Source organism: Pleurodeles waltl, chromosome 11 (genome assembly GCF_031143425.1).
Source record: "Pleurodeles waltl isolate 20211129_DDA chromosome 11, aPleWal1.hap1.20221129, whole genome shotgun sequence".
NCBI classification, from domain to species: domain Eukaryota; kingdom Metazoa; phylum Chordata; class Amphibia; order Caudata; family Salamandridae; genus Pleurodeles; species Pleurodeles waltl.
Genome location: NC_090450.1, coordinates 6877780 through 6891603, shown reverse-complemented (window position 1 = coordinate 6891603; position 13824 = coordinate 6877780). Strand labels below are relative to the sequence as shown.

At 44.2% G+C, this 13824-nt stretch overlaps 1 protein-coding gene across 2 annotated transcripts in view; it reads left to right on the top strand.

Annotated features, from left to right (window-relative positions):
* The window catches only part of CCDC50 (coiled-coil domain containing 50), an 83948-nt gene that overhangs the window by 46392 nt on the left and 23732 nt on the right, over positions 1-13824 (top strand). For both annotated transcript variants that reach the window (XM_069212775.1, XM_069212774.1), the window contains 2 exons: positions 6658-6759; positions 12411-12490. In XM_069212775.1, coding sequence (XP_069068876.1) covers positions 6658-6759; positions 12411-12490 — 182 coding nt within the window. The remainder of the gene's footprint in view (positions 1-6657; positions 6760-12410; positions 12491-13824) is intronic.

Genomic DNA, 13824 nt, shown 5'->3' with positions numbered 1-13824 from the left:
CGCAACAATCTGCCCTTCTCTATTCCAAAACTATCTGGCCCACTCCAATCTGCTCCACTCCAGTCCAGAACTATCTGTCCCACTCACCCTGATCCACCCCACCCTGATCTACCCCAGTCCAATCTGCCCCACACCAACCTACACCAACCCAAAGCAATCTGCCCCAGTCCAATCAAAAACAATCTATCCCTCTCCAATTTGCCCCACTCCAATCCAACCCGGTCTGCCCTACCCCGATCTGCCTCACGCTGATCCACCCCACTCCAATCCAAAACAATCTACCCCACTCCAATTTGCCACATTCCAGACTGCCCCACTTCAGTCCAAAACAATCTGCCCCACTCTAATCCAAAACAGGCTTCCTCACTCCATTACCCCCACTCGAATCCAATCCGCCACACACTCCAATCCACCTCTCTGTCCCAATCCACCACACACTCCAATCCACCTCACTCCAGTCCTCCCAACCCACCTCACTCCAGTAGAAAACAAACTGCCTCACTTCAACCTGCCCTACACCCACCCAAAGCAATCTGCTCCCTTCCAATCCAAAGCAATCTGCTCCCTTCTAATCTAAAGCAATCTGCTCCCTTCCAATCCAAAGCAGACAGTCTCTCTTCAATTCGCCCCACTCCAATCCACCCCGGTCCTCCCTACCCCGATCTGCCTCACCCTGATCCGCCCCACTCCAATCAATAACAATCTACCCCACTCCAATCTGCCACATTACAGTTTAAAACAATCTGCCCCAGTCCAATCCAAAACAGTTTGGCCCAACCCGGCCTGCCCCGCTTTGGCCCGCCCCACTCCAGTCTGCCCAACTCCAAACCAAAACAATCTACCCCACTCCAATCTGCCCAGCTCCAATCGGCCTCTTTCAAGTCTGCCCCACTCCAATCTGCTCAGCTCCTCTAAAATATGCACTACACCAATCCAAAACAATCTCCCCAACTCAAATCCTCCCCACTCCAGTCCATTTGACTACACTCCAAACTAAACCACATCACTTCATCTCAATCCACCCCACGCCAATCCTACCAACCCACCCCACTCAAATCCAAAATATTTCTGCCACACTCATTGCTGCAATCCCAAACTTTCTGCCTCGCCTAATCCAAAACAAACTGCTTCACTGCAACCTGCCCCACGCCAATCCAAAACAATCTGCGCGCTCCGACATGCCTCTCTAATATACAAAATGCCACCACTCTATGCCCCTCTACCCTGACTCTCCACTCTGCACCGCACCACTCTATGCCATCGTACCCTGCTCTGTGACACAACACTCTACGACAAGCTACTCGACTCTCCATTCTACTCCACGCCATTCTATGACACTTTATTCCACTCTATGCTGCACTACTCTACTCCACTGTATGATACTTTGTCCTTCCACGCTCCCACTCTGTACTCCACCCTGTGCCGCTCTTCGACACTACTCTGACATTCTAAGAAACTTCCTTTATGTCACTGTTGCTTCACTTTAATGTATGACGCACTACTCCACTCTTCATCACGCCACCCTATGCCACTCTGTGCCGCTTCACTCTGACACTATGGGGGTCATTCTGACTTTGGCGGGCGGCGGAGGCCGCCCGCCAAAGTACCGCCGTCAGAATACCGCTGCGCGGTCAAAAGACCACCGCGGTAATTCTGATTTTCCCGCTGGGCTGGCGGGCGACCGCCAGAAGGCCGCCCGCCAGCCCAGCGGGAAACCCCCTTCCACGAGGATGCCGGCTCCGAATGGAGCCGGCGGAGTGGAAAGGGTGCGACGGGTGCAGTTGCACCCGTCGCGATTTTCAGTGTCTGCACGGCAGACACTGAAAATCTTGGTGGGGCCCTGTTACGGGGGCCCCTGCAGTGCCCATGCAATTGGCATGGGCACTGCAGGGGCCCCCAGGGGCCCCACGACACCCCTTACCGCCATCCTGTTTCTGGCGGCCAAAACCGCCAGGAACAGGATGGCGGTAAGGGGGTCGGAATCCCCATGGCGGCGCAGCAAGCTGCGCCGCCGTGGAGGATTCCCCAGGGCAACGGGGAACCGGCGGTACCCCGCCGGTTTCCCGTTTCTGACCACGGCTGTACCGCCGCGGTCAGAATGCCCCGGGATGCACCGCCAGCCTGTTGGCGGTGCATCCGCGGTCCCCGGCCCTGGCGGATTTTACCGCCAGGGTCGGAATGACCCCCTATATGCCACTTCACTGTATGACGCTCCACTCTGACACCACACTCTACAACAATCTATGCCACTCCACTCTTCTCCACTGCACTCTGCAATACTCCACTGTGACACTGTACTCTGACATTCCACTGTACTCCACTCTGACAGTTCACTCCACAACACTCCACTCTGACACTCTATGCTATGAAAATCCACTGACTTGATTCTTCTCCACTCTGTGCCACTCCACTCTACGACCATCTACTCCACTCTATGCCACTGCACAACACTATATACCGCACTCTAGTCCCTCTATGCCACTTAGTGCCACTTTACTACACTATTTCACTCCACTCCTTGACACACTATGCTCCTCCACTACACTTTCTCCACAGCATTCAATGTAGCTCCGTTCTGTGACACTCTATTCCACATTATGCCACACCACTCTGAAAGTTTAACGCCTGTACACTATGACACTGTACTCCACTGTATGCAGCTCCATCTACTCCATGGCACTTAACTCCAATCTACACTACAACACTGTAGTCCGCCTTATGCCACTCTACTCAGTGGCACTTTATGCCACTCCACGACACTGTGCCACTCCACTGTACAACACTTTACGACCTTCCACTCAAACCCACTCTACTCCATCCATGCCACTGTACACCACTCTATCCTTCTACACTTCCCAACACTCTACCCATTTCACAACACTCTACACCACTCCATGACTCTCCACAACACTCTGCTCTATGCCACTCCACACCACTCCGCTCTATGCCACTCCACACCACTCCCTTCTGTGCCCTCAGTTGTTAGCCATGCTCAACAGCAACCACGCTGGTGTACAACCTAGCTAAAACACATTGGCAAAGCCAATAGCTTTTTCATAGGCAAGACCTATTGGCTTTGCCGTAGCTTTTGTTTTTTTGTTTTTTATATTGGATGCCTAAGTTGAATAGTGTGTGTTTTTTTTTTTTTTTTTTTTTTTTTTAATTTTTTTTTTTTAATTTTTTTTTTTTTTTTTTTTTACCAACAGCTTCCCACCTGCTTCTTTCTCCATTTCTAAATTCTTCTTCTGAAACTCATACTGATGTTTTGCCTCCATATCAAGTAGTTTGTTCCTTGTGAAACCTAGACCTTAAATAACTCCTTACAAACAATCTGAAACTCCACACATGACATATTTGGGACAAAATGCTGGATAGTGGACCTAGGTACAGTTGATTACTTTGTAAGAACAAATATATGCATGACTGCTATTTTTGTGGCCTATATTTTAAGTCTTTTTGCAGTCACTTTCAAAAGCAAGGCCAATCTTCTCCAAGTGTGAGAGGGTGTTTATTCTCATCTGCTTGTTTCTCACCCCATTGTTCCACATCAGTCTTAGAACAGTGATGTTATAGAAATGTCCTGTTGCAGGGTTAGGCTGAGCTCTGGAGGATGGACGGATGATTATTGGAACATTCGATCTATAACTTCAGAGTGGGACCTTGCAGACTAGAGGAAGACCTCCCTGGATATATATGAGCACTGACTGTACAATCGCGGACGAGCAATAACATTTTCATGTGGTTTAGTTTGTAGTAACTCACTCTCAAGCCCGGCATTGAGTGATAGTTATTAATATGATAGTTTTTTTATAGCACTGGCGTACATTAGTAGGTACTTTATAGGAGTAGATTTTAGGGACGATCAGTTTGCATTTGAAATTTGTCTCATGTGTAATGTTTAGTGGAAAGGCATTTGGAGCACCAGGAAAAATCATTCCTCTCACAAAATTTTTTAAAATGTATGTGGAATTAGGGATTCACCCCAAATCTCCTGCCTAAGGTCCATTCCGAATACAACACCTGGGTTTTGTTGAGAATCTCAAGAAACGTAACTAAAGATGAGTATGTCTCCACGGAAGGACTTGTCTTCAATGCTCACTTTGCAGGTGTCTGCCTTTACATTTGCAAACTCGTAAATAAACCCTTTTGACTTTACACAATTTACTGTCCTGTAAAACCTCTTTATCAGCATTTCTAATGCAGCATACTACTTAGCTGCTCTGATGCCCCAGAAAATGTTCAGATCCTCGATGCTGATCTACCTATCCATCCCATGAGTCCATCCTTCGGTTGATATACTAGAAGTAAATGAGCCCTCGCTTGGCAACTGGAATGCCCACATCAAGCAGGCGGTTGGTTCTGTGTTTTGCTAAACACTAAAAGTGACTAGATGACAACATAGTTGGATTTTAGTTATCATTAGGTGATATCACAATGGATTTAGGTTTTAGTCCCAAAATTGCAGAAGTACAGTACGTCTACTGTCTGTAGTTAATGAAATGTGCTGATTATTTTGAGATAAGCTATTCTAAAGATGTTAGGTTCTTAATTTTTCCATAGTGTTGGTTTACCGAATGGCATATATCACTGAGAGAGGTGATGAATAAAATTAGTGAGACTCACTTAAGCATTAATGATTGTATGTCACAATATTGAAGTCTATGATATTGACTTCCACATGTTAACTACTTAAATATTGTCAAGGTGAGCCGGTGCCAAAAGTGTAGATTTACTATTCTGAAAGCAAGACTACTTACCATGGTGATCTGTAGTGGTCTATATATAGGTGTAAGACCGTATTACAACGTTGTTGCTCCTGAGTGCACTAGTTTGAGATGAACACTGATTTCATTTTCTGATCTTGCACGCTTTTCCACGCAGGTGCCATGATTTCCGCTGCACTAAGCCTGTGTGCACTTACTGGTCTGTACTTTGAGCTATAACACAGTCCTGAAGTGGATAATGAGTTGGGCTTGAACGGAACTCTTCTGTTGGGGACCTCTGCATGCACATCCGCAAAGTAAAGGCATTGGACTTGGAAAGTTCTGTGTAAATGCACTTAATGCGTCGGATGCGAAAGAGCATTCACAAGAGATGCGTGATGTCAGTGCTGGATAAGGGAAACTGACATGCAGCACTCTCATGATAAAAGATGTTTTCTTGCCTCTTTCTGTCCATTGGTTCTGATTGAATCCCATAGATACACAAAAATTGTGCTTCCATTGTAGGGGAAAAAAGCAACTGTTGTTTAAGAAGTTTTTCTACAACTAACTTTGAAAATGGGCAAATCCTAATGAAATTCTCTTCTTAGTGCTTTGTGATCAAGCATGAAAGAGCCCCCAGATAGCAATAGTTTCATATTCCATCTTTACTCCACAAGAACTAGAATTCTATTTAAGATCACCATGAAAAAGTTAACGAACCCTTGCCACCGTAGTGAGAAATTGCTGATGTTGATGTTGTTGGAAAAAGGAATACACAACCCTCTGAACAAAGAGATACTGTCTCTATACAGGCTTACCAAAGCGGAAAATTGTGTTTTGGTATTTGGGCTTATTAGGATGCACTCTCACATAAAGGACACATTTCACTGCCACTGTAAGGCAGCCAGAAAGACCACAATCCCAACATGAAGCACTCAACACAAAGTAATTTCATCCCTTCAGAGAGAGAGAGAGGCAAATCCTTTCAGGAAAAACCCCAAGGTCCTACTGAGCCACAACTACTTTCCAAGTTAACTTTCTCCACTTGGGCAGAAATATTCTAGTGTCTGTGAATTTAATTATGATCTCTTTAAAGGAGAACTAGTGTTGCAGGTAATTATTTTATTTATATTTTTTATTTATTTTAGTAGTGTTCCACTGCTATTGGACCCTGCAAATGTGGACGCAGCACTTTAGAACCAGTAATGGACTAAGTGACAAATGTGTTTTCTGCCTACAACCAGTGACCGTCTTCTCCGCATGAATGCTGGGGGTGGGGAGGGTATGGGGGAGAAGCAAAACTATTTTTATTGTAAAGAAATGGTAGAGATGCTACGAAGTTTTTGACTAATTGCCACACAAAGGGTGTGAAACATTCTGTGAAAATCATATTCCGGGATGAACAGGTGCTAAGTGGAACTACTAACATAAGTGAATAACTCTAAAGTTTCTTTAAAGAAAGTTGTCGGTGGTGTTGCCATCATGAACCCTACCTGCATCGAAGATGTTATCTTGGCAGAAATCTGAACATCTAGTTTCATTGGTATGTAGGCAGAAGTTGATAATATGGTCTTAACAGTTCATTGGTATAAAGCTGTAAAAATGCGTTGTTTGTACATTTCATGTGTCTTGAGAATATGTTGCAATCCCCCAACTAAATGGCTGTTTGTCAATTCCACTAGTGGAAACACATAAGTATGCCAGACAGTTGTACAGGGCAAGGTGATGCTTCTTTTCCAGGACATGCAGACTTCTGTCCCAAATGTCTGCTTCGCATTCTCTCAGTTCACAATGCAGCCTGACCTCCTTCCTGTCCTGGAATGTACTTAATTGGTATTGAAAGTCGTCTCAGGATTAACTTTAGTTGAAGTAGTTCTAGGATCAAAATTACCTTTATACTCTTCAACAAAGAAGTGACCTGGAACTTAATAATGGTTGTGTTATTTTGTTGTAGGAGATTGCTCGGTTGTTTATGGAGCGAGAGAAGAAAGCGTACAGGAAACAAAAATCGTGTGAAAAGCCATCTCAGGAAAAGAGACCACCAGACGACTGGAATGTAATTATGCTTTAATTTTCCTCCTCTGGTGTAATTGTCCTCTAGCTAAAAGATTGCCTAGTTTTAGAAACTTGCAGATTCTGCAAAGGTAATATCAGCCATTCCAACCATTCCATGTTGGTGGGTGTCATCTCAGTTCCATTAGTTTCCTGAAACAAAGTGATCTCGTTTGTGCCTGGCCAAAGGATGTACTGCGTGTGAACCTGGAGAAGAGACCCACCCACAGTGACTGGTACATCAGCAGTGAGCAGGTCATCCTTGGGAATGGTTGACAGTCCTCCCATTACACCAGGCTTGGATTCTAGGAAAGTCTGGATTCTGCCTCCTTTCCACAGATCTACATACAGACGTAGGTGGGCAGCAGTAGCTTTGGTAGTGATGAGCCCTGTGGGGCTTTGCCCTCTCTCAGACTAACATTTTAAGGGTATTCAGTCCTCTGCTATCTCTAACAGACTGTGAAGGTTTGAAGGGGCGGGGGTAAAACCTTTTCCATCGTGTAGTGTAGGAACCTGGGTTTTGGCTGCATTCCTGTTAACCAGGCCCTAGTGCCAGTGTTTCTTCCCCAAAAAACGAGACCCCTGGTCACTTGATGCCCAGGTGGCCAGACACTTAGCACCTCTGTAAGCCACTAGTAAGTGGTGCCTAGGGCATACATACTAAAAAGGGTCCCTAAGAGCTGCCGCATAGCTTGATCCACTCTAAGGGACCAAACCCATACAGACCGCCACTTCAAGCTGCGTGATGAATTTCTAAAAAAGTGAAAACGCAGCACACACTTATGCGCCGGGTCCCCTAACAGTGCATGTAATACTTGTAAGTCACCCTTCCACAGGCCTTACAACCCTAAGGCAGAGTGAATTATATTACATCTGCATGGCCAGATATGCTCCGGTTCTAGTCATTCAATTACCAACAGTACAAGGGAACAGGGAAGCCATCTTAAGGTATGTACCAAGGTATGACCTGGGCACTGGTAAAAACAAGTTCCCCAGCTACTTAATGGCTCCAGTGAAACCTATGGTGTATGGTTTCAAATACCTCATATTAATAAACCCGCACTAATTCCAGTGTTGGATTTATTAACATATGCACCCAAAGGGTACATTAGAGGTGCCCCCTGAAAACCAACCAACTACTGGTGTGCTGACTGACTGGCATGCCGGCTAAAACCAGAGATCAGTTTCTGTACAGATGGGGGAAAATTAGCTATGCAGGAGGCGTGTTGCACTTGCATGCTGGACACGCCTCTAGGGTGACCGCCTGAAGTGAACACAAAATTAGGAATTCCACCTTATTGTGTGTGTTGGATTTTATGAATTCTGGAACAGTGGTCATCTGGGGGCACGGTGACCTGAGGAGTTGGTAGCCCATGGGTTACTACACACCTGTAAATTCAGTATTTTGGGGGACCCCTGATACCTCGACTTCAGATTTCAATGGACACAAAAGGAGTGGGCAGAATCAGACTGCTGACCCGAGAACGGAGGAACACTAATGACTTGGCACCAATCCTGCCAGCCTGCCTGCTGCACCCAACCCTCAAAGATACAAACTTGCACTGCTGCTGTTCAGACTCCAAGAAACCTGGAGAGGTGGCAGCGCTTCAGCAATCGCCAGAGAGTCTCCTTTGGAGTAGAGGAGCTGCTTCCCTGCATCTGCAGGCAATGCTTGTAAAGTCTGGTACTTTTCCTCGTTGGCCATCGGCCCCTCCATGGGATCAGTGAGCCAGGAGAAGACTCATTGGAGCCCAGGACATCAACCCCACCACTTCACTGAAGTCTTGAGATGCTGTCCTCACCCAAAGGCTCCCTGCACCCATACCTGGGATACTGGACCAATTGCAGCAATAAAGGCTTGTTGACGGTCAAATCCTGATTCCAACAGCACCAAGGCAGACCTACAGTCTAGGGATGTCAGGATGTCCGGATCCACGAGACCAGTGAGGCAAGAGGCCCTACTGCCCCATTTCCACTCTTCACCAGGTCACCAAGACCCAGAGCAAGTCCCAGACCGCCGTAACCTGACACCTCAAAGCTCCTTAGTCCCACAGCCCAAGTCTGAGGGAGTTGATGGTGCCCACGGGGTCCTGAGATGCTCTGGAGGTGAACCCACCCTTGATTTTGGCCAGTCTTGGCTTCCGTCGCTGTCTGCAGCCTCCTCTGCAGGCCTCCTCCAACTGCTAGTAACTCCAGCACCGGATCTGATGCCAAGACACCACTGCACCCAAGCTCCACAGCCCTAGGAGAAGTGGACCAATGGTGTCCCTAGACTCCAGAGGACCTCAAGGGTCAAGCACCCTGTGGGTTCCTCCAGAAAGCCGCTCCCCACCCCACCCCAGTCCCAGCTTGCAGCAACTTCCTGAACGGACCGTTCCCCCTTTTAAATAAACAGTTCACCCAAAGCCGTAACACACCTCTGCACCTGATTGCCCCAGAACCTCCTGAGTTGACCCGTTAGTGTGGCATTGGACCTTGCCCCATACTCTCCTTAAGTCCTGGAGAACAGTCCTGTAAGTCGCTGTTAAATACCTGAAAGCAATACATGTTTTCCCCCATAGGATAACATTACTGCACCCAAAAATTGCAGTCAACTTGTGAAAACTGAAAAAAAATCATAATTCGAAAAGTACTCACCTGATTCCGGAGAGCTTGGCATCTTAATTTATATTAAAGTATGTGTAACTTTTATAAATTGGGGTCAGATTTCTTTATTGTGTGTTTCACTGATTGCCTTTGTGTGTGCATTAAATACTTAGCAGTTCCCTCCGATCCACTTAACTGCTCACCCACACTACCACAAAAGACAGCTTTTGGGGTGACATTTGTGCCTGTGTAGTTCCTTTGGGGTTTGCTTGGACTCTTTACATGATGTGCTTTTTTTGTCCACTATATAAAGAGCCCGCTTCCTACATGTAGAAAAAGGGGATAGTGGGAAAGTGAATGTTGTTAGGTTGATCTTCACATTAGCAAATGTACATATGTATAGGTTTGCTCAATTTGACACTGGAGTTCTCAGTAGTTTACTTGAGTATGGCTCTCATGGCTACTTCTGTTAACCCTTGTGAACTCCCGAAGGTTGTAAGTCTGCACTAAGAAAGGCCATATAGCTACTGGGACACTTTTTTGACTTTAATTGAGAATCACGACCTGTTAATTTATTTTTATGTTGCACATACTGTTGCTCATAATACTTTTACGCTGATTTGTACAGTTCCCATTTTTTATCTTTATTTGTTATATGTTGGCAGGCATCAAACATGATTTACAAAATTAGAAATTATATTTAAAACTGTATGACATTTTAGCAAAACATGTTTTTTTTTTTTTTTTTTTTTTTTTTTTTTTTTTTAGGTGCATTTTTTGTGTGTACATTGTATTTTGTAAGATATTGCGTTCATGCTTATGCATGTGTTGCATTTAACCAGGGAGCATTCTGCTAGCATTAAAACTCGCCTTAACCACAGGTTGGGAACTGCTGCCCTAGATGACTTTAGTCCATGACTAAACAACTAATCCCAATGTATGTGCAATCATCCACGGTTTCGGCCTTATTTCCGACAAAGGTGTAATAAACCGCCCAACCCGCTATAGGAAAACACGGGTTAAGTGTAGCAACTATTGCTCCATAGCCCTGATTAATGCAAAGATTAAAATCCAATCAGATATTCTGGCCAAAAGACTCAGCATAGATATCCCCTTTCTGGTTTGATTCGCAAATCTGCTTCATTTCTGGCAGATGCTTTAAAAAAAAAAAAAAAAAAAATCATAGAATCTTGGACCACCAAATGTGGACAGCATGGGATAATCCGTCCGAAAACATTGCTTATTCACTTTGTGTAGAATCATTTGTGTGCATTACGTGTGATTATGTGTTGTAGGACTTAAGGAAGCCTGCCTTGGACATGAGTTTATTGCAAGGTTAAATGACAATTTATAGCTCAGACTGCATATGTGAAATGTGGGGTGGCCTTCTCTCGACCATTCCAGATCTGTAGAGGTTCATGTCAAGGTTCCTCGCACCCCCTCTTCTGCTTCTTGTTGCCCTGGAACTATTTTCTGCAGCAATATGCTTTTCAGAGAGATTTTTGGGAACGAGATTTCTTCAACTCACTGCACCTTAAATTTTCCTACCACTACGCCTACAGTGCTTCTCACATTTTTCTGAATATATGATTTAGAGAGACAGATGTGAGGCCTTAGCCATGTCGGAACATACCACAAAACCTAATCTACTTGGGCATAACACAAGGAGGGTCTCAAAATACTTGAGAGTTTTTAATAACAAGGTTGAAGATGATAATTGGAGTCGTGATGATCATGGAGAGCCAGAATGATTTTACTCATTTGACACGGCTCTGTCTGTGGCTGCGAGGCAGGGTTGAAATAGTAACACGCATTCGCAAAACCAATAGGACTCTCCTTTCAGTCCTGTTACCTGACTTTTGGTTTTACTCTTCCGTAGTGGCATATTGTGGAAAGCTTTTCGTGGACGACTCAGACTTATGTTTGTTCTTAAATTCTGGTATCCAGATTTCAGTGATCTGTAAATAAACATTTATAATCGTGCTAAAAAAAAAAGCCATTTGATGTATGAAATTCTAAAGAAATAGTTTCCTTAAAAGACAAGACTGTACAGGATTGCGGTATAAGGCATTTTTAAAGTGTACAGCTGAATCTGAAGTTATTGTAGGCAGACTTCCTAGATGGACACTGTGTGCAGTGGCTTATGTTCAAGGTAGTAGGGATGAGTAAGGCAAGATTAATCCAGGATAGAGGCAATAGGTTGGACTTATTCTCTGAGAGCAAGAATAGAGCACTATTTCTGTGGTCACTCACTTTTCTGTGTATGCAGAACCCTTTGGTGTTGAGTGTCTCAAATGTAAGGTCTATTGCAAATGTGCAAATGCTTACCTTCCACTACGAACAGTGCATATCAGTAAACAATCTTAAAGACCAAATTAATCACTGCATGAAAATCAATACTGATTTAAAAAAAACATTTTTAAACTATGGTTTGTTAATTTTTCAACTTGACTTCTTATTCTTAAATGTCCTACTACTGTAGACTCTCCACCCAGCATAGTTCCATTGCTTCTTCAACTGATGTAGCGTTTTTGCCATGGATGCAGAGCCCTGAAAGTAATGTCAAAGGAGGAACTTGGGTGCCCATCTGAATGTATTGAAGTTAGTCACTGGGATAAGCCAATTTCCCTTGTTCAGGCTAAGAGATCAAAGTTGTGTTAGTTCTTGGCTGAGGTGCAGTATTACGTGCCGTGCAGATGGAAGTTTGTGGTTTGTTGAATGTAGAGAGCGTGAGGAACGGGGACATTTGTCCTAATCGTTCTTGATGTTTTATGAGTAGAGTACTCCGGCCTGTGCCTTTTAGCACCGCTAGCTGCCCCGCCAATGAGATCTCTTCACCCCAATCTTGAGTAATACAAGAGAAAGAGTAGTTGGTTGGAGTTGTTCCAAGGAAACAATGGGAAGATAATGTGGTCTAGTCCAAATTTAACTGGTGCTAACGATTTTGGTACTTGATTAAATTACGTGGGCTTGGCCAGTGTTTCGAAGGCCTGGAGAGGTGATCCTAAAACATGTTACTTAATGTGCTCATGCTGTTCCACCCCAGACCCACCGGCTCATGTTTTTCAGCTTGAAGTAAATGAACATGGACACTCGCGATCGAGAGACCGCCAAGAACACCCGAGATCGCGAAACGATAAACCTTCACGGTAAGAAATTCTTTCTACACTCAAGTGAATGTTCCAAACCACATCTCCTTGCAGTAATCCGAAGCCAAACAACTGCTGCCCAAAACTATTGATATTCTGGAGTTGTAGTGGGAAGCCCAAGTTGGTAAATGGAGGGGGATGGAGATTCCTCGGACTTGCTTGGGTACATCTTTCACTCCCTGATCTTCACATCCCACAGCGTCCTACCTGTAATTTACTCGTCCAAGCCCTATATACTCTTTTCCATTAAATCCTTGTGCACCCATCTTTCCTTGCACTCTGTCTACAATCGCCATTCTAGAGGGCCCTGTTTCTTCTCTACTTCTGGAAAGTGGCTGAGCGGATTCTGCTTCATTGTGAAAAAAGTGCCTCTAATGTGTTATAAACGTAAACATTCACTATAGCGCTTTTTATGTAGGGCTTCTCCCTTCCTGTGTTCAGGGTAATGGCATTATGAAATTGATCAGTACTGAATAAATGGTCAAACATCAATGCAGGCAATTTATTTTCCTCTGGCAAAATTCTAACACTTATGGCATTTGTCCACAGTATTGTAGTTTGAATTTCCTCTGTGATTTCTAGTTATGGCTACTTCATCATGATACGCAGTTTGGGAAAATAAAGTCTAAGACACCTTACACCAATGTTGAAGCCTTCATTCAGAATTTTGTTGAAAAAAAAATAAAACTTTTAAAAGTGGAAATTGAGTCTCTGGTTCATTTTGTTGACACTAAGCTCATACAAGAAGATGCTAAAACAAACAGGAGGGAAGCATAAAGCTGAGATTGTTGAGAATATTAAACCAGGTGTACACACAGCACAATTTGAGCTGTAAGAGATTGGCCTTTTAATACACCAAGAAGAGCAGGGAATGCATTTACATTCAGATAGTATGATGAAAAGTTATGAGCAACTATTGAAATGGCTAAAACACAAACAGATGTTAAAGAGGTTTCTCCACCGGACAATGGATCAGCTCATCATTTATTCATAAAGCAGTAGATGATACAAACAGCAATCCGATTTAAAAAAAAATATATATATATTAAGTGTCTCCTACCAGGGATGCTAAATCTGGTACAAAAAAATTGATTGATACCCATCTGTGAGCATTACTGCTGGCTTTGCCTCTAGCAGGCCCCCAAAAGTAAAATTAGAATTTGCCACCAAAATATCCAGACCTAACCAAAAGTTGATGAAATAATGTGGAGCTTGTGATTATAGAAGGTTCAAACAGCAAAACCATTGTTCAACCTAATAGATTTTTTCTGCTGTTGACCTTAATTGCACCACCTTGAGGCTGGTACCTTTTGCACTTTGAAAGTCTGTATGTC